The 19,461-nt window shown below is 36.4% G+C and overlaps 1 protein-coding gene across 1 annotated transcript; it reads left to right on the top strand.

Moving 5' to 3' along the window:
* Window positions 1-2,094: 2,094 nt before the first annotated feature.
* On the top strand, window positions 2,095-18,906 carry dgat2 (diacylglycerol O-acyltransferase 2). The gene is made up of 7 exons (XM_059352348.1): window positions 2,095-2,413; window positions 5,048-5,176; window positions 5,451-5,558; window positions 6,632-6,702; window positions 11,369-11,573; window positions 12,701-12,875; window positions 15,555-18,906. Exons 1-7 carry the CDS (start codon window positions 2,374-2,376, stop codon window positions 15,772-15,774), a joined length of 948 nt encoding a protein of 315 aa, XP_059208331.1. The 5' UTR covers window positions 2,095-2,373; the 3' UTR covers window positions 15,775-18,906.
* Window positions 18,907-19,461: the final 555 nt, after the last annotated feature.

Genomic DNA, 19,461 nt, shown 5'->3' with positions numbered 1-19,461 from the left:
GAAATTGGCCAAATTTGCCCTGATTGTGGGTATTAGTTGAGCAGGAAAAAAATATTGGTAATCGGCTAAATTAGTTGTAAAAAATCAGCATATCGGATATCGGCAAAAAATCCAATATCATGCATCCCTAGTACATTTCCATAAGTAAAAAGTCTAACTTCTTCCACCACTGACACCTGTTGAAGACACCATCAGCCCTGCCAGCAGCACTACATTAGCTCTGTGTCCTCCTTCAGCAGGTCCTGGTCTGGTGAGGTTCTGTGCCGTGCCAGCTGGCAGACTGAGCCAGCGTCAGAGAGCAGGACTTACCTCACCTGGAGGCCTGACCAGATGGCAGCCTCTTTAGACTTTCACCACGCCACCCAGAGCTACCACGCTCTGCAGTCATGAGGGTACCACTGACAGGTTCACTGCAACAAGTGCAACATCTCTCCAGTGTTATATGAGGACATATAAAATGCAAATTGTTATGTAAAAGATGCAAATGTAGCAAACCCAACACAGAAGAGAATGACATTTGTTGCATTGGCACTGAATCAAGGTTTCATGAGTCCAGCCTTGGCAGCTGTGTATTGATTTAGCAAGCTTATATAGCTTGTATTGAGCAAGCAGTGCAGTGCCCGTAGGAAGTATGTATTCGTACATTACATGCCACACTAAAACGTCTGCAACTCCATAAAACACTTACTTTTCATAAGGTACTGTGAAGGAAATTTGGTGTTTCCTGCATGGTGGGACATGAAGTAGGCAGCGACCTACTTGATATTCAAGACACAAGGCATTGTGGGAACTGACTCTGTGAATTTACCTCTGATAACACCATGATTGAGGGGAACACGTAGATTAGTGGGGTCTGTCCTAATGTGTTGTATAGGGCAGGAAGATAGGACCACATTGAGGCTTGTTGAAGAATCAATGCTGGGAACTACAACAGATATAAGTTGAGCGGTGTACGGGACTGTTGTACTGTGAAAGAGCCATTCGGGATTGTGCGGTGTATGGAATACGAATGTGCTAATAAAACTTGCTGAATAGAGTATTGAGTGCTTTGTGTTTGGCCAGCTCACCCATTAACTTAGTGCAGTTGTCAAAATTGCAACGACAGTACGCACACCATCCAGCACATACACATTGAACATTGATATTCACTGGAAACTATTTGAATATTATTGGAAAATCGAACCTTGTAGCGCACTTTAAAACTCCTAAAGATAGGTAGGCTAAATAGACTTACAGATGAGATGAGTCAGGGTGTAAATCCAGAGTGAATTGTGTTACTGACCAGGTGTAGGCCTATCACACAATGGGGCGGAGCTCCACTAAAAGGGGGCGGAGCTCCCCTAAAAGGCGTCCGATCAGAAACAGTGCAATGCTGCAACACGTCCTACGTAAATAATGATATTTTGAAAAATGAAATAAAAAATCTTCAAAATCGAGGATGCACACCTTCGTGCCATGCAACAGCCACATACGAAATCTTAGGTCACACACACACACACACACACACACACACACACACACACTTCTGTATGTAGATTGATTAATAGTGCATTTTAAATCTTTCAGGATCTATCTTGGCTTCTTGTCTCTTGTAAAGTTATTACTTGAATTTGCTTTCTGCTTGCTCTGGTGTTGTTGTAATTTATTTTGTTGGGCTTATTAGAATTTTATTTGGTTTACCTTGGCTATTCAGGCTAAATTGGGCTGTTTCTTCTTCAACGTATATAGCACTCCTGTAGCGATTACAGATGGCTCTTAAAGTGATGTACTTACTTGATTCCTGTGGTCTATGGCTCATACCCTCAGGTTTAATGCACTTATTGTAGGTCGCTTTGGACAAAAGTGTCAGCTAAATGACATTTAATGTAATGTAGTGTAATTAATAGCACAACAGGTAAGAGGGAAAATGTGATTTGGGTGTGAAACTGTCCCTTTATGGTTAAAAACATTTCATTTCTGACTGGTTTGACCTGGTGTAGAGGTGAAGAGGTCAGGTAGGATCAATAATCAGGCTTGTTGTTTTTCACAGCTGACTCACGTGACTCGCCCAATAAATGCAGAGAGGGAGCTGCAGCAGGAACCTGTTTCCCACCTGCAGGTCTGGAGCGTTGCAGCACAGAGAGGACTCCTCACCTCCAGACTCCTTGGCGCATTATTCATACACTCATACAGTCATACAGTTAGTGTCCTGTGCTGTGTGGCTCCTCCCACGCACTCATTAAATGTCCGCGCGGCGCTCCGGCGTGCTGCAGTTGACGGTAGCCGTGTCAGAGGAGCTGTAGGGTCGGACTGTATCATCCTGACAGACAGCAAGCAAACATCTGAGTGCTTTTCTTTTCGGACACCCTCTCCATCTCCAAAAAAGCCTCAGATATGAAGACCATTCTTGCTGCCTACTCTGGCGTCCTCAAAGGTAAGAAAGACTAAAAGGCTTCTGGTTTCAGAGGTAGAACCATAGTAGAACAGGAGCAGATCAGACAAACAGAGACGGTCACAGAACCTGGAGTCGTGCCTAGAAGGTTCAGAGGGACATGGAGCAGATCAAACTTTTACTGCTGTGTTTTATTCTCTGTCAAACACTTTGCAACAGTGGAAAAACAAACAAAAATTCACCTGCAAAAACCGATATTTGATTTATTTTCATATATATATACAAAATATACATATATTTTATTATTATTTTGTTAATTTTTAAATGTTTAATTGTGCACAAACTGGTTAATTATTTAATTTAGTTTATTTGTATTTATTTTTTAAAATATGTTTTCTCTTTTTGCAAATTAACTCCTTATTGAATTAATTTTCCATTAAAAAATAAATAAATAAAAACAGAGATTTTGTCTTATGTCCTATGATCACTGTTATGTGTCATGATCACTTCATGTATATGTGACACTAAGATTTAAAATCTTCGGCAAACAATTTTTGCATTTTTCTGCAGCTGAATTGTTCCAAAATTTAGGCTAAATAAGGGAATTATTTGTGAATGATCAAAGTGTGAAACGAGGGACAAACCTGGAGTTGTGCCTAGAAGGGTCAGAGGAACATGGAACAGACCAAACTTTTACTGTTGTGTTTTATTCTCTGTGAAACACTTTGCAACTGTGGAAAAACAAACAAACAAACAAAAAAATCACCTGCAAAAACTGATATCTGATTTATTTTCATATGTTAGTATTTTTTTTATATTTTGTTCATTTTTAAATGTTTAATTGTGCACCAAACTGGCTCATTATTTTATTTAATTTATTTTAATTTATTTTTAAAAATATGTTTTTCTTCTATTTTTGCAAATGAACTCCTTATAGAATTAATTTTCCATTAAAAATTAATAAATCAGAACACAGATTTTATCCTCCTATGTCCTATGATCACTGTTATGTGTCATGATCACTTCATGTATATGTGACACTAAAGATTAAAAGGCTCGGATATGAAACTGAGTGTCCTTATCACAATGTTTGATCTGTTGGACTACAAACATACATCTGAGTTTTTACGGGCAACCAATTTTTGCATTTTTCTGCAGCTGAATTGTTCCAAATATTAGGCTAAATAAGGGAATTATTTGCGAACATATAAAATGTGAAACGAGGGATTTTTTCTGGGAACATAGATTTGGTTTTACCTGTGAAGGCTATTCTGGTAAAGTAGTAAAAAGACAGTCCAGCACATACATTGAATGGATCTCCTCAAACAATCACAACGTTGGTACATATGGGCATGTACATATTAGCATGAAAAATTAAAATCTAATCCTTTAAGTCGACTGTGCAGCTGTAGAAAACTCTATCAGTGCAGTTATTTTGAGTATTTAAAGAAACAGCATGGTTTTTGACAGACAGGCACATTCTCTACCTTGTTGCTTCATCTGCAGGATCTGATAGCTTTTGTTTGGTGACCATGTTTGATCTGGCTCACAGCCGGACTCCTATACCATTAGTGGGCAGGTTGAGCCATGAACTGGTCACCAGTTGTATCCTGACAGGTCTCCCTCCATCAGCCACTGGCACTGATTCAATCACTGACAGCCTTTAAGCCATCGTAGCAGCATAGCTAACAGCAGCAGCAGTGAGGGGTTATTTTCAGAGTGCAGATGGGATTAGATGACAGTGTTTTCTTCGAGGGATGATCTTCTCTTTATTGGCTCTCAGTGGTGCGAGCTTGACTAGCTTCAGATGCTCTGAAGTGTTTGTGACTTTATGCCTCCTCACATGTAGCTGCATGGCTTCACCTTCATGGTCTGGTGACTGAGAAGAGCTGGTGAGTAGGTAAGGCCGTGGCTTGGCCCAGATGTGTGTTAGTGTAGTGAGTTGTTTGACACAGTGTCCTAGGAAATCATTAATGTCTTTGTTTTGTTTGTCCACCTTTGGGTTTGTTGAACTCAGTCCAGGACTAGAAAAGTATTACTATAAGAGTGCACTAAATTGCATCATCTCTTCTTCATTTATTTAAACTTCTGTAACCATGTCTTCAATAACCCACCCACGTGCATATCTGATAATTAGGGTTGTCAAAAAGTATCGATACTCAAAAAAGTATCGATACTAAAACGTTGTATCCGGATACGATACTCATTTTCAAAAGTATAGAGTATCTGAAGCTTGTTATCATAGTTGCAGTTTCTTTTTGCCAAACTGTTTTTTATTATAAATATTTAACCTGTGGTTCTGTTAATTTTTTTTTTTTTAATTAATTTAAACAAAACACAACATCAGTCACCAATGGACAAACGCAGTAAAAAAGAAAAAAAAAGAAAGAAAAAGAACAACAACAAAATCACAAAACCAACCTAAATAAATAAAACAACAATAATAACCTGAGAGAAAATATTCTGTTCTGTTAATTTTTACATGTTGCATTTTTCTTGTTAATAAAAATATTTCTGTTAAATTTTGGGGTCTTTGTTTTTATCCTTGTGGTATCGAAAATGGTATCGAGTATTGAATATTTTCCTGAATATCGGTATCCAGTTGTAAATGTTAGTATGGTGACAACCCTACTGATAATACAACTGTCCTTTTATGATGTCACGTTTTGTCTGCAGGCACCGGCTCCAGCATCCTCTCTGCCCTGCAGGACCTGTCTGTGACTTTCTGGCCCTGCAGATCCAAGATGGAGAAACAACTGCAGGTGATCTCGGTGCTACAGTGGGTCATCAGCTTCTTAGCGTTGGGTGAGTGAGTTTGTTTATGTGGGGGACGCTGCTGTACCTTTCACTTAAGCTGTAAGAAAGCAAAGAAACCGAGAAGATTTAGCTTTTAGTCTCGTTAGGAGGTCAGACCACTGAGCTAAACATGTTCCTAACACACATAGTCCTGATTAGCCTACTCTCATAGCATGTTACAGAATAGTTCAGCCTGTAGTTTCAGGTCATTGATGTGTCTGTATTTAAGAACACTCTGTCACTCTCTATTCAAATACTGATTAGTTATTCTGCCTTCGTCCAGGTGTTGCCTGTACTCTGCTACTGATCTACATGTTCTGCACTGACTGCTGGCTGATTGCTGCCCTTTACACTGCCTGGCTCATCGTAGACTGGAACACACCAAAACAAGGTAAGATATTAGAGATGTGGAAGTCAAATTTTGACCCCAATAAGAATAAAAATCACTGGTTTTATGATGATGAAATTTGGTATTATGTAACATTGTAGGCATGTTAGTTTGTGTATGTGATGCTGGGTTTACACCAAAATATATTCAAAGACTGATTTTAAATGATTGATTACTTAATGCTGGTCTTACACCAAAAGATTTCCCCAGTCCCAGACTAAAAGCTGAAAGTCTTTAGTAAATCTACGAGTTTTACTGGAGTCACGGCGCTCCCGTCATCTCCATCGTTTAGTTTAAGGTAGTAATCTGCTCTGTTTCATATCAGTCTTTTCCTAGTCTTGGTTTGGATAATATCAAACTGGAACAGTGGTTGGATGATGCAGATTTTCTTCTAAAAATGTTTCACAGGTTGAGAATGATTAAAATCAATTGATAGCATGCTAACAAGCCAAGCTAACATGGTGAACATGGTAAACATGTACCATTATATTAACAGTCATTTCAGCATGTCAGCATGCTGGCATTAAAGTACAGCGATACAGAGAAAACGAGTTAACATTTTTGAACATATGGTTCTGTTGCATCAGTGTCAATGTGTGTTTTGAATTTGCTTTTGGTAGGATACCTAAAATAAAGTCTATGGTTAACATAAGCTTAAGAGATTTTCCACCATGTACAGTCATTGAAGAAAATAAATTAAATTAAAAATTATAAGACCACCCATGTTTTCTTCAATTTCTTGTTCATTTTCATGCCTGGTACAACAAAAATAGCTCATAAGAGTTAATTACTAATTTAAGAGTTGATAGATATCAGCTCTTAAATTAAACTTTTATGAGCTATTTTTGTTGTATGAAAATAAACAAGAAATTGAAGAAAAAGGGTGGTCTAATATTTTTTTCCATAACTGTATATCAGCAAATACACCATTGGCTCTGGATGACCATTTTTTCTTTTGGTCTGACATCTTGTTAAGTAAATTAGTAATTAATAGAATAGTAAAAACATTAAATACTCATCAAATTATATATATTTGATATAATTAAGTGATCTCTGATGTGTAATATTCTCCTCAGGTGGCAGGAGGTCCTCTTGGGTGAGAAACTGGACAGTGTGGACGTATTTTCGAGACTACTTCCCGATCAGGGTAGGTAACTTTGTCACTTTCTTGGTGGATCATTACTAATTTATCTGACTTATTTATCTTGAATACTCTGAACAGCAGATGTTTGGATGCTGGATTGCAACCAAATTAACTCAGAAAACATGCTTTGTGTATTTAATGGTGTCACACAAAAAGTTCTTATGAATCTTTCTTTGCATAGTATTGTGTGATTTAGCCAGGTCATTGATTTTTTTCCCCCATGCACAGGTTTGACATTATAGATAAGCTTATCAGGGGCGGATCAGGTATCAGCTGTCTGCTCCATGCTGTTCCTTGTCCCGCGTTGATTATGATGAGTGCTTGACGTTGGTTGGGAGTTTTAGACTTTGTCCTACTTGATAGGTCAAGGAGCAGTTCTGAGCTTGTTTTGCCCTCAGGTTTTCCCCGCTGCATCTTTAGATGAGAGGACAACACTGGTTATCAGACACACCTACACACAATGTACAATGTACACAAGGTCATGGAAAAGTTATTAGGCCAGCCTTGTTTTCTTCAATTTCTTGTTCATTTTAATGCCTGGTGCAACTAAAGGTACGTTTGTTTGGACAAATATAATGATAACAACATAAATAGCTCATAAGAGTTTAATTTAAGAGCTGATATCGAGACATTTAACATGGTTTTATTCATAATGATTTTGGTTATTATCAAGATTGCTTCCATGACTGTAGATGTAAAAAAAAAAAAAAAAAAGATGCAAAAACGACCAAAAAATGACACAAAATTATGGAAATACAAACAAATTGACCAAAAATAGATGTAAAAATGATCAAAAAAGACACAAAATGACCAAAAATAGATGTAAAAATGTTTTTTTAAAAGACACAAAATGACCAAAAATGGATGTAAAAATATTTTTTTAAAAAGACAAAATGACCAAAAATAGATGTAGCAGCCCTAGTAGAGACAATATGGCTCTCATACTAAAAAAAAAAAAAAGATCCAGCTAAAAGATTAAATGTTTGTTGTTTCTGTTAGCTTTAGCTTGTGTTTGCTCCTCAGACTACAAATGAAACAGGCTTTCACAAAGCTTCTTTGATTCCATTATTTCTCCTAACTTTGATATCAGACAATACATTAACTACTAACAAGGTCTAACTGTATAAAATCCCTTCAGTGACTGATGAGTTTATCTACTGTACATAGTGTTTTAAGCACAGAGGGAAGTCTACCTCCAGGGGAAAGGAAGCAGCTGAACTTTGTTCCTCTCATTGATCTGTACAGTGTTTCATGCAGACATTTGTCTCGGTGGGTTGGTGACATCATTCTGTCGCCACCCAGACGCTTAAAATCAGCTGATTCATTTTTATCTCAACTTTGCTGCAATGCATCTTTTTTTTTGGCTGTCATGTGAAGTTTTAGTTTCTGTCAAATGTTGAAATCTCGGTTATACTGACATAGTCTCTTGTTGAAAGTGTATCTCTTGCAACAGAGTTGGAAAAGTCAGTTAAAGGTGCATTAAATGATGCTTTTACTTCAAAATAAATGCATGTAACAACCAAGGTTATTATAGTTAACGAAAACTAACGAAATAACGAAAACTAGAATTGAAAAAACATTTTCGTTAACTGAAATAAAAATAAAAACTAGAGTTTTTAAAAAACGCTAACTAACTGAAACTGTACTGTGTGGTTACAAAACTAACTAAAACTAACTAAAATTATAGTGAAAATGTCCTTAGTTTTCATCTTTGTCAACTTTTTTCATACATAATCCAGTGTTTCTATTTCTCCTCCGCTGAGTGTGTGTATTCCTGCTTTGTGGGCTTCCAGGAGAAGCGCGAGTGAAATTACCGTAAAGACACCATGTTGGCTGTAAAGAGCAACTTCTCAGCTTTCAGAAAACATTGGAAATTTTCCGATAGTGTAATCCGTTCAGTTATTCTGGTAATCTGAAGTGTGCTTGAGCAAACATGTCACCGGCTCAACGCTCAGTAAACTTTGGAGGTTGGATAAACCGAAGGAAAAAAAGGAATATGTATTACGACCTCTTTGAATCTCGCAACACAAAGCCCATTCCAAATAAACTAAAACTAATAAAAACTAAATTAAACTAAGCATTTTCAAAAACTAAAAACTAAACTAAAACTAGCAGTAACACTTTACAATAACAACTAAGTGATGTTTATAGATGGTTTATAAACAATTAATAACCATTTACAAAGTGCTATACATATTTAATCTTTAAATGTTTGCAACCAATTTCTTAAAGATATATGAATCATTTAAAAATCATTAACATACTTAATATGCTGTTAAAAATGTTAAAATGAGTGCAACTAAAACTATTAATAAACTATTAATTATAATTTTTAATGGTAAAGTAACTATAAACTTACATTAATATACCATCTATTTGTCATTTATAAATTATTTAATTAGTTAAACATTAATAAATTATGTATTTACCATTCTAAAAGGCCTATATACGGTTTATAAATGATGATTAAACATTAATAAACTATCTGTTTACCATTTATAAATGAGGGTTATTGTAAAGTGTTACCAAACTAGCTAACTCACTCTATAAACTCATTAAAACTAACCGAATTAGAAAAAAAAAAATCACAACGAAATTAAAACTAAAAGTAATGAAAAATCCAAAACTATGATAACCTTGGTAACAACATGTATCTGCAGGGGGCATCAATTGATTAGAGGGCAATGTTCTCTATGAACTTATGATGATTATATATGAGTTGGAAGAACTGATCAAAGTCCAAACCAGCCTTTAGAAGTGGAGCCGTAAGAAGTCTGGAGTCTGTCTGTTACATGAACAAATCTGCCTCAACACCAGAAACAAAGACTCTCCTGTGATATTAGTGCTCTCATGCAGGAACCAGTGAATCTGGTCTCACTAACTACAATGTGTTAAATACTGGTGCTGCTCTAATCCCCTTACATCTGCCATGTCAGCCAGGTGGAGTCCCGCGGTACTATGGGGATCTTGAATGTGATCTCCCTCGCTAATGTGGTTATGTAATGGTTGTGTTTGACCGGCAGCGACTTAGGGAGCTGTGTGTACACATTGTGATGGATCTTAGTCTACAGTGCAGATCTAAAGTCTTTATGAGACTTTACAAGTTCAGCATGAGGTTAAAATAATGCTGCATGTTTAAAGTCGTACTTTGCTGCTTAAACAATTTACATTTACATAATGTGTAGTGAGTCATTATTTTATGAGTGATCTGAACTGGAAGAGACAGAGGAGAGTCATGTCAGGTGGAGCTGATAAGGATGTCCTCGTTCGACAAAATGTGTCTATACGACTGACTTATTCTAACAGGTATTGATTATGTAGCTTGTTTAACTCAGTGGCAGACTCAGACTGAAGCGCAGGGCATTTATTGAAAAATAAAAAGGGCATATTCTGCACAATATGGGGCCCCAGCAGCATACAAAAAGCTATGATTTATGATGAAATAATCCTCATTCTTGATTAAGATTAGCATTAAATTAAAGGAGATCCAGATCAAAGTAATTAATGACAAATAAAACCATCAAACCAAACCATGTAGGGGGGTACGGGGGCATGCCCCCCCCCAGGAGAAAATGTGTACATTTTTAAGTAAATTGCATCAATCTTGTGCACTTTGAGAGCTAAATGACAGCAAACACCTCACATTCGTCATAACGACACCAAAAGTAAACCAACAGGTTTTTTCGGTTTGCCATATTCTTGCTCTGGAGGGCACATCATCATAATTTATTGTATAAAGGGGCACCCTAGAGGGCACTCTATTTATTTCATGTGTAAAGGCAGCCAATAAGGCACTTTCTCTCGTTTTCACCATCTAGAGGGCTCTTTAGCAACACTTTTTCAACCATGGAGGCACTAGAAGGGCTCGCATTAAGGCACATTATCAAAATTTATCTTGAGGGCACATCATCATAATTTATCATCTGAAGAGGCATCCTAGAGGGCACCCGATCATTTTCTGCATGTGTAAAGGGCAGCCAATAAGGCCCTTCCTCTTGTTTTCACCACTCTAGAGGGTACTTTAGTGCGCTTTTTCAACCATTTTTGGTTGTCCGCCACTGCTCACACTTGTTGCAGCTATTGTATGCATGTATTGGTTGAACAATTCTTAAAGAAATGATCAAGTGATTGCTATGTGATACAGAACACCATGCTGAATGCACGCACTAGGCGTGTTTCGATTTAATGAGACTTTTGTCGGAACCATTGCTTTTCAGCACGTAAAGTTCTGCCATTATTGAGTCTTTAATTTTGTGTCATCGTCATACTTTGTTGAATGTAACACACTAAGATAATGTGAAGTGTGAAGTTTATACTGTGCATATTTAAATAATATTAGGAATGGAAATGGAAATAATAAATCATTTTATTATTATCTTTTATTTAATTTATTTATTTATTTATTTTTAAAAATTTTTATTATTATTATTTTTTTTCCTGTCTGTTTTTGGTGTCTGTCTCGGCTGTTTGTAAGTGTTTGTATTATATGTTGAAAAATTAAAAATTAAATAAATACTTTAATAAAAAATAAAGAAAATAAAAAAAAGGAATGGAAATGGCACACAGCTTCTGTTTTTATTGGTCACTTACTTGACATTTCACATGTTTAATGGGCCCCTCATATGGAAATCAGCCTCACACTGCTCCTCTTTGTGTTATTGTCCTCCAGCTAATTAAAACCCACAACCTGCTGCCCAGCCGGAACTACATCTTTGGCTACCATCCCCACGGCATCTTCTGTTTCGGTGCTTTCTGCAACTTTGGGACAGAAGCAACAGGCTTCTCTAAGAAGTTCCCTGGCATCAAGCCCTCCCTGGCAACCCTGGCGGGAAACTTCCGGCTGCCTGTCCTGCGAGACTACCTGATGTCTGGAGGTGAGGCGAGTTAGGACTTCTTGAAAAGTCTGATAAGTGATAACTGTATCTGTAAGAGAGCGGACCTTTGTCCTGTTGCACAGCTGAAATAGCTTCTGTTTACTTGGGTCTGCTGATTTTACCGATTGATAGAGCTTTAACTGTTCTGTTCTGAAGCTTGTTTGCTGTTCAGCTTCACATAGATAGCGTACATAGTCTGTTAGGTTACTATAGGTTATTGTACATGTTGTTTCTAAGTGCTTCTTTGGTACAAAGACCTCCTGGGACGGTCTCTGTAACCCCTTTTTTGTTGTAAAGAGTTGTGCTGCAGATTTTATCTAGTTTATGATCCTTGTGCAGGAAGAGATGTACAACCAAAATGTCCCTTTTATTCGTTCATATCCAAGGTTTTTTGTTCTTCACCAATGGTTTTTAGTTTTGCTCTTCCCTTCAAAATGTAGTAAATATTAAAAAAAATATATAAATCCAAATAAATTAAATGAAAATAATAAATGCTGTTGTAAAATTAGTGCACTTCAACAACTTACTTAAAATTACTTAATAGATATTAATATATATATATATATATATATATATATATGTAAGTAATTTTAAGTAATATGATAAATTTATATACAGCAAATTTAATAGAATTTGCTGTATATAAATTATATTTTTATTATTTATTTTGTTCTAATTTATTTGTATAATATACTATTATATTATTTTATTTTATATTCTAATTTATTTTGGATATATATATATAAATAATAATAATATACAAATAAATTAGAACAAAATAAATGACAGTAATGAAAATATAATTTATATACAGAAAATGTAATAACAATGCATAAAATGCAGCACAAGGTGCTTTACAACAATACAAAGGTTCATGAGGCTCGATTTATTTATTCATTTATTTATTTTTATGATTTTTTATCTGCAGTAGGTCCCATTCTGCACATGCTGTTTGATTCTACTTGTGAGTTTTGCCGCAGAGCAAGGGATCCAGTTCTAAAAAAAACTGAAATTAACAATATTCACAGCCAGTAATGGACCAGATCTAATAGGAAGATTTTAACAGACTTAAAAAATATTTGCCTCTGGTGCATTGCGTCATCAATCAACCTTTTCCTCCCTCTCAGGTATCTGTCCAGTGAACAAAAACTCTATCGACTACCTGCTGTCGCGTAACGGGACAGGAAACGCTGTGGTCATCGTCGTTGGAGGAGCAGCAGAGTCTCTGCAGTGTGCACCAGGCCTGAATTCTGTCACCCTGAAGAACCGCAAGGGCTTTGTGAGGCTGGCCCTGCAGAAAGGGTGAGCTGGCTGCAACACACACACACACACACACACACACACACACACACACACACACACACACCATTGCACAAGGACACGTGCAGTTACTGCGACTAAACACATCCTTGGTCCAATCTGATTTGAACATGAAAATGTCATTCTCAGGGTTGTGGTGACTCATTGGAATGAAAACCCCCAGATTATTACTCACACAAAGGTTGAAATGACGTCACATTGAGCATCACCAAATCTTTTATGAATGTGCAGTGTTTTTCCTCATAAAACTCGGAGCTGCTTGTGGCGTGCAGGAGCCTTCAGACAGAGAGCCAGCATTGGGCTGCACTCAGCCGTGCAGTAATCACTGTAACAAACTGTGCTATAAAGAGAGGTGCACCCGCTTTGTCTCCTCAGCCCAAACAAGCCTGAGTCTCTCTCAGGTCCAGCAGTGAATTATAACACAGTGCAGCTCGTCTGAAGGAGCTCAGAGCTTGCTAGAAAATGCATGCAGTTATGCAGAAGTTTATTCATAACGGCTACGGTAGCATTCCAGCTGGAATCAGCCAGAGCTGTGAATTCAGGTCACTTCAATTATGGAACTTTTAAGCTTTGGTTTGAATGCTTATAAAATAGACATGATGTAAAAAAAAAAAAAAAAAAAAAAGTTGAATAACAATATACAGTCATGGAAACAATTATTAGACCATGGTTTTCTTCAATTTCTTCATTTAACAAAAATTCTCAATAAGCAGTCAGACTCTGATGACTGTTTTAATTGTCAGAGACCATTATGCCAGTAAATCTGACTCACTGTTCGACTGAACTTGTGCAATTTTAGAATATGCTTGAAGCATTATTATCAAGAAAATCACGGAAAAATGGCGAAATGTCAGCTCTTAAATTAAACTTAAAGCTATTTTTGTTTAATCATTATATTTGTCCAAACAAATGCACCTTTAGTTGTAGCAGACATGATGCATGATGAAAATGAACAAGGAATTGAAGAAAACAATGGTCCAATCATTTTTTTCCATGACATCCTCCACAAAATGTTTTTTAGGACATGGGTAGTTTTTCTGTCCTTAAAACAAAAAATTCAAATCAAACATTGTAAGAAAATGTAATTAAATGTGTATTTGGTGACAGTTTAATATGAAATAAAACAAAAAAAGTAGGAGATGTCCATATCTGAGAAGCCTAAAGCGGTCTTTTTTGCTTTAAAAGTGAATTTAAGATTAATTGATTAATAAAATAGTTGGAGATTAATTTTCTGTTGATCGAGTAATCGGTTTATTCCCTAACCATTGCAGCTCTAGTAAATATAACTATAAACATCTGAAGACATCAACAAATATTGATATCGAGCAGAAGTGAAATGAAGAATTCCATATATTTTTTTTCTGTTAAAGCTCAGCTACAGATCTTGGTAGATTTTAATGTCAATCCAGAAAGTTTTCTGATTACATAAACTCTTTTATAACTGTCACACCTCGCAAAACAAAAGCTTGGCTGTTCACCAACAGTAATGCTGAATATGCACGACCCACAGAAAAATGAGAAATGTCTGATTTCACAACAGTCTGTCTACGTGCTAATTACCATGACCCACTGATTCATGATAATGATCTCAGTGCATACATAAAGCCAATACAAAAGCAGCTGAGCCAGTGGATTATTTATAGATTTAGCTGTAATATGATAATAAAACTATAAAAAATGTCAGGGCATATAATTCAGGTTATATAAACAATGGCATAAAGGGTTGCAAAGCTTATGTTTTAGGTGAGACACTACAGGCTTCATGCGCGTCAAAAAAACCCAAAAAACTAATTTAGGTGTTTATTTAATCACACAACTATTTCACCCTCTCACCTGTAGTGTGTCCCATTTGCCGGAAATGTTGGAAAAGGTTTTTTTTAATAGGCTTTCTGAGGGGTTTTACCCTTTATTTGAACCTTTTATTGTTTTTATTAGTTTACTATTATTAGTTATTTTATTTTATATACATTATATACAGTGGTGGAATGAAACTAAGTACATTTATTCAAGTACTGTACTTAAGTACAATTTTGAGGTACTTGTACTCTACTTGAGTATTTTCATTTTTGTAACTTTCTACTCCTACTTTATTACATTTTGAGGGAAATATTGTACTTTTTACTAATATTGTGACTTTACAGGTTGAGATTTAACATAAAAAAACATGATACATTTGAAGTGATTAAAGATTTTTTTTTTTTTAATCAAACCTCATAACAGTATATTAAGTAGTTAAAGTATCCCTATTTTCTTAAAATGAAACCACTGCTCACATAAATGCATCAATGATAATAATAATGCAATAATATATAAAACAATCTGAGTGGGTCCATTCTGCATAACGAGTACTTTTTGATACTTTAAGTACATTTTGATGCTGATACTTTTGTACTTTTACTTCAGTAAGTTTTGAATGCAGGACTTTTACTTGTAGTGGAGTAATTTCACAGTGTGTTATTAGTACTTTTACTGAAGTAAATGATCTGAATACTTCTTCCACCTCTGATTATAAACTATATCCCTATTATATATCCCCCTTGTTTCCTTTACGTTGTTGCTGATTTAGATGTTTTAGATCTAGATATCCTGGCACTGTCCTACAGTATAGGGTGATTTTGTAACTGTAACAGTTGTTGAGTGAGCTCCTGTGTGTGTCCTCAGCTCTGACCTGGTCCCCGTCTATTCCTTTGGAGAGAACGATGCCTACAAGCAGGTGATCTTCGAGGAGGGGACCATCTGGAGGAGTATCCAGAAGAGGTTACAGAAGATCCTAGGCTTCGCCCCGTGCCTTTTCCATGGATGTGGCCTCTTCTTCGGCAACACCTGGGGCATCGTGCCTTATGGCAACCCCATCACCACCATAGGCAAGTTTGTCTGCTAATATTTTGTTAGATCAGGGTTATCTTTAATTCTGTCACACAAATATTCTGCTATTTTAGTGCTTTACTTCAGAACGGGCAAAGTCTGTGTTTGCTTGGTCCAACTAAAATAAAATACATCTCAATACATTAGAATAAGATGGAAAAGTCCATTTTCAGTAGTTCAAGTCAAATAGCCCCAACCAAGTATTGAGTCATATAGATGGACATACTGTGAGGCCAACTTTTTCAGAATAAACATACTTTTAAAATTGGTCTTCTGTAATATAATATTTTTGAGACACTGACTTTTAGGTCTTCATTAAATGTAAGCCGTAATCATTATAATTAGAAGAAATTAAATAAATGAAGACATGAAATGTTTAATTCTGTGTGTAATGGATCTATATAATGTGTTATTTCCACTTTTTGAATTGAATTACTGAGATAAATAAACCTTTCTATTATATTCTAGTTTATTGAGATGCACATGTATGTTTCTCAGTGCTGGAAGAAGCTTTCAGATCCTTTAACTTCAACTTAAACAATTCAAGTAGCATTTATTGCAATAACTCGCCAAAGTGGAGACTACTTTAACTACTTTATATACTTTTCGGCCATTTAATTTACTAAAATGCTTGTTGAAATCGTATTTAACCCATACTGGGCCGGATAATAAATGCAGTATTTTGCTCTGACATGTAGCTGAGTAAAAGTTATATCAGTTATATAAGATCTATATAATGTGTTAATTCCACTTTTTGAATTGAATTACTGACATAAATTAACTTTTCTATGATATTCTAATTCATTGAGATGCACCTGTATGTTTCTCAGTGCTGGAAGAAGCTTTCAGATCCTTTAACTTCAACTTAAACAATTCAAGTAGTCTCCGCTTCGACCAGTTAATGCAATAAATGCTACTTTAACTATTTTATATACTTTTCAGTCATTTAATTTACTAAAAGGCTTGTTGAAATCGTATTTGACCCATACTGGGCAGGATAATAAATGCAGTATTTTGCTCTGACATGTAGCTGAGTAAAAGCATAAAGTTATATAAGTTATATTAGATCTATTTAATGTGTTATTTCCACTTTTTGAATTTAATTACTGACATAAATAAACTTTTCTACGATATTCTAATTTATTGAGATGCACCTGTATTAATCCTGTCCTGTTTTGTTACAGTCGGGGAGCCAATCACAGTGCCAAAAGTAGAGAATCCATCCGAGGAGGTGGTGGATCTGTACCATTCAATGTACGTCAGGTCCCTCCAGTGCCTTTTTGACAAGTACAAGACCCGCTTCGGCCTGAAAGAGAGCGACGTCCTGTACATCGAGTGAAAGGACACGGGGGCCCTGTTGACGCTCTGAACTGTGACAGCATCTTCAGACCCCTCCGCCCCCTTCTCCACCCCGTCCCTGTCCAATCTTGGTGCCCTGTTTGGATTGTCTCTGGACTGCAAACTGTAAACACGAGCACGTTTGCTGAAGAAACCTTTGCTCTCTGCATTGTTCCACACACATACACACACATACGGACATAGTTCCTTCTCAGGAAATGGCAGGTTTGAAGAATAGTCATCTGTCTTTGCTGCTGTATTAAACCGCCTCTGCTGGAAAGTTAAACTAAATCCCACTTAAGCAAAGTGTGTTTCCAAATCTGAATGAATACATCAAGTTTGGGCCAAACTATCAGTGTAGAGGGGGGTGAGCTCCACTAGATGGGGCTGGGAGGTAACATGCAGGACTTAAGAGAAGTGCCAATGCTTTTGCTGTCTTTTGCTCATGCAGCCATGTAATTCTCCCCAAGATCTTCAACATCCTATGATATGCTAAATGCACAAACAATGCAAATGGATGATACCACTTCAATATAGGGGTAATGAGCCCAAAGTTTAATTGAGCCAAAGACCTAAGTTGTCACCACACGTGCATGTATTTTACTGTATGAAAGCCAAAAGTGAAGGAATTCTGTAGGGTGGATTTTCCAACATGGTCTCAAAGGAATCCGTGAAATAGCCACGGATTTGCTTAACTCAAAATCCGTGGAATAGCCACGGAATCACTCAAATTTCCGTGAAACTGACACAGATTTTCGCTACAATGCAAGTTAATGGATATTTTTTCCTATTGGTTTGTTCCAAGTCACGTGACTTTTAAGGTCCCGGCGGTCAGAACAAAAAACATGGCGGACAGTTCTCTCATTTTTTGTGAAAAAATCAATATTTTGACTTAGTTTCTGCATAAAAATGGATTTTGATCACATTTCTAGCGAGAAATATATGTTTTATTTTCTAAATATTCACTCAGTGAATGTACATAATCACTTTGTATGTTGGAATAGCGAAATCCGTGTTAGTTTCACGGAAATTTGAGTTATTCCGTGGCTATTTTACAGATTCCTGTGAGACCAGGTTCGGATTTACATAGTGAATACACTGTACATGTGTGCCTGTGATTGTATAATGCCATAAAGTATTAATTATATTCTGTAGAGAGGAAGAAGCCTTTTTTTTTTAGTGCTTGTCCCTCAATGGATATTTCTGATGCACTTTTTGTATTGCTGATTACCTTCTGAGGTTTTTGTGCCTTTGATGTGAGAATTCCCCAAGACAGTCATTGTGCTGCTTGGCTTCCTTTTCTTGTCCTACTGTCCCGGTCTGGATGGGTGTTTTTTCATCTATGTAACAAAACCACAGTGATGTCTTGTATCTTCAAGTGGAGGTTTTGAGCTGCAGTTAGAGAGGATGAAGTTTTGTGAATGTCTGATTTGATGATTCATGTGTACAGTGGATCTCATGGGTGATAATTGAAAAGGAAAAGGATTCTGCTGATCTTATTACTGGTACTATGTTATATTCGAGGGTGTCACTAGTACTTTTGTAAAAAAATAAGAGTATGTGAGTATAGAATATATCCTGGAAATCATCGAAGTAAGTAAGCTTGTGCATGTTGATGGGCAGTAAATCATGCGATTGTTTATTGGAAGAGCAATTTCTTTTGGTTTCACCATTGTGCCTTCTTGTAAAGAGCAGTGTAATCCACGTGCAATAAATTTGCATGAAATAAACTGTGGGACCTGTCTATATGATGAATGACTTCATCTGTCTGCCGATATTTAAATTAAACTTTTGTATGTTTTCAGAAGGAGATGTGTGTGCTTTTGTGTCTTTGTTTTTGGAAACATTTCCCAATCACTTCGATATACAGACTTGGAAAAAAATATTAGACCACCCTTGTTTTCTTCAATTTCTTGTTCATTTTAACGCCTGGTACAACTAAAGCTACATTTGTTTGGACAAATATAATGATAACAACAAAAATAGCTCATAAGAGTTTAATTTAAGAGCTGATATGTAGCCATTTTCCATGGTTTCTTGATAATTATTTTGGTTATTATCACTAAAACTCAACCCCATATCCCCTGATCCCCCCTGTAAATTACACCCTTGTATAGGGTCCATTTTAAATACAAAGGGCAAAAGTATTCCTGACTGTGAAAAACAGAGCTCATCTCTGTGGCTGATGCTGCCCCCTGCTGGTTGCTTTCTGTTCTGCAGTCAGAGTGACAAAGGTTTACAAAAAAAACATCCAAATGTTTTGGTGTAGTTAGTAGGACTTACTACTAGGATCCAGCAGTGTTGGAATGTAAAGTACATTTACTCCAGAACATAAATCAAGATATTTTGAGATTACTTAATTATA

This window comes from Centropristis striata, chromosome 15 (assembly GCF_030273125.1).
Source record: "Centropristis striata isolate RG_2023a ecotype Rhode Island chromosome 15, C.striata_1.0, whole genome shotgun sequence".
In the NCBI taxonomy this organism is placed as follows: Eukaryota; Metazoa; Chordata; class Actinopteri; order Perciformes; family Serranidae; genus Centropristis; species Centropristis striata.
This window is presented reverse-complemented; position numbering and strand designations above follow the sequence as displayed.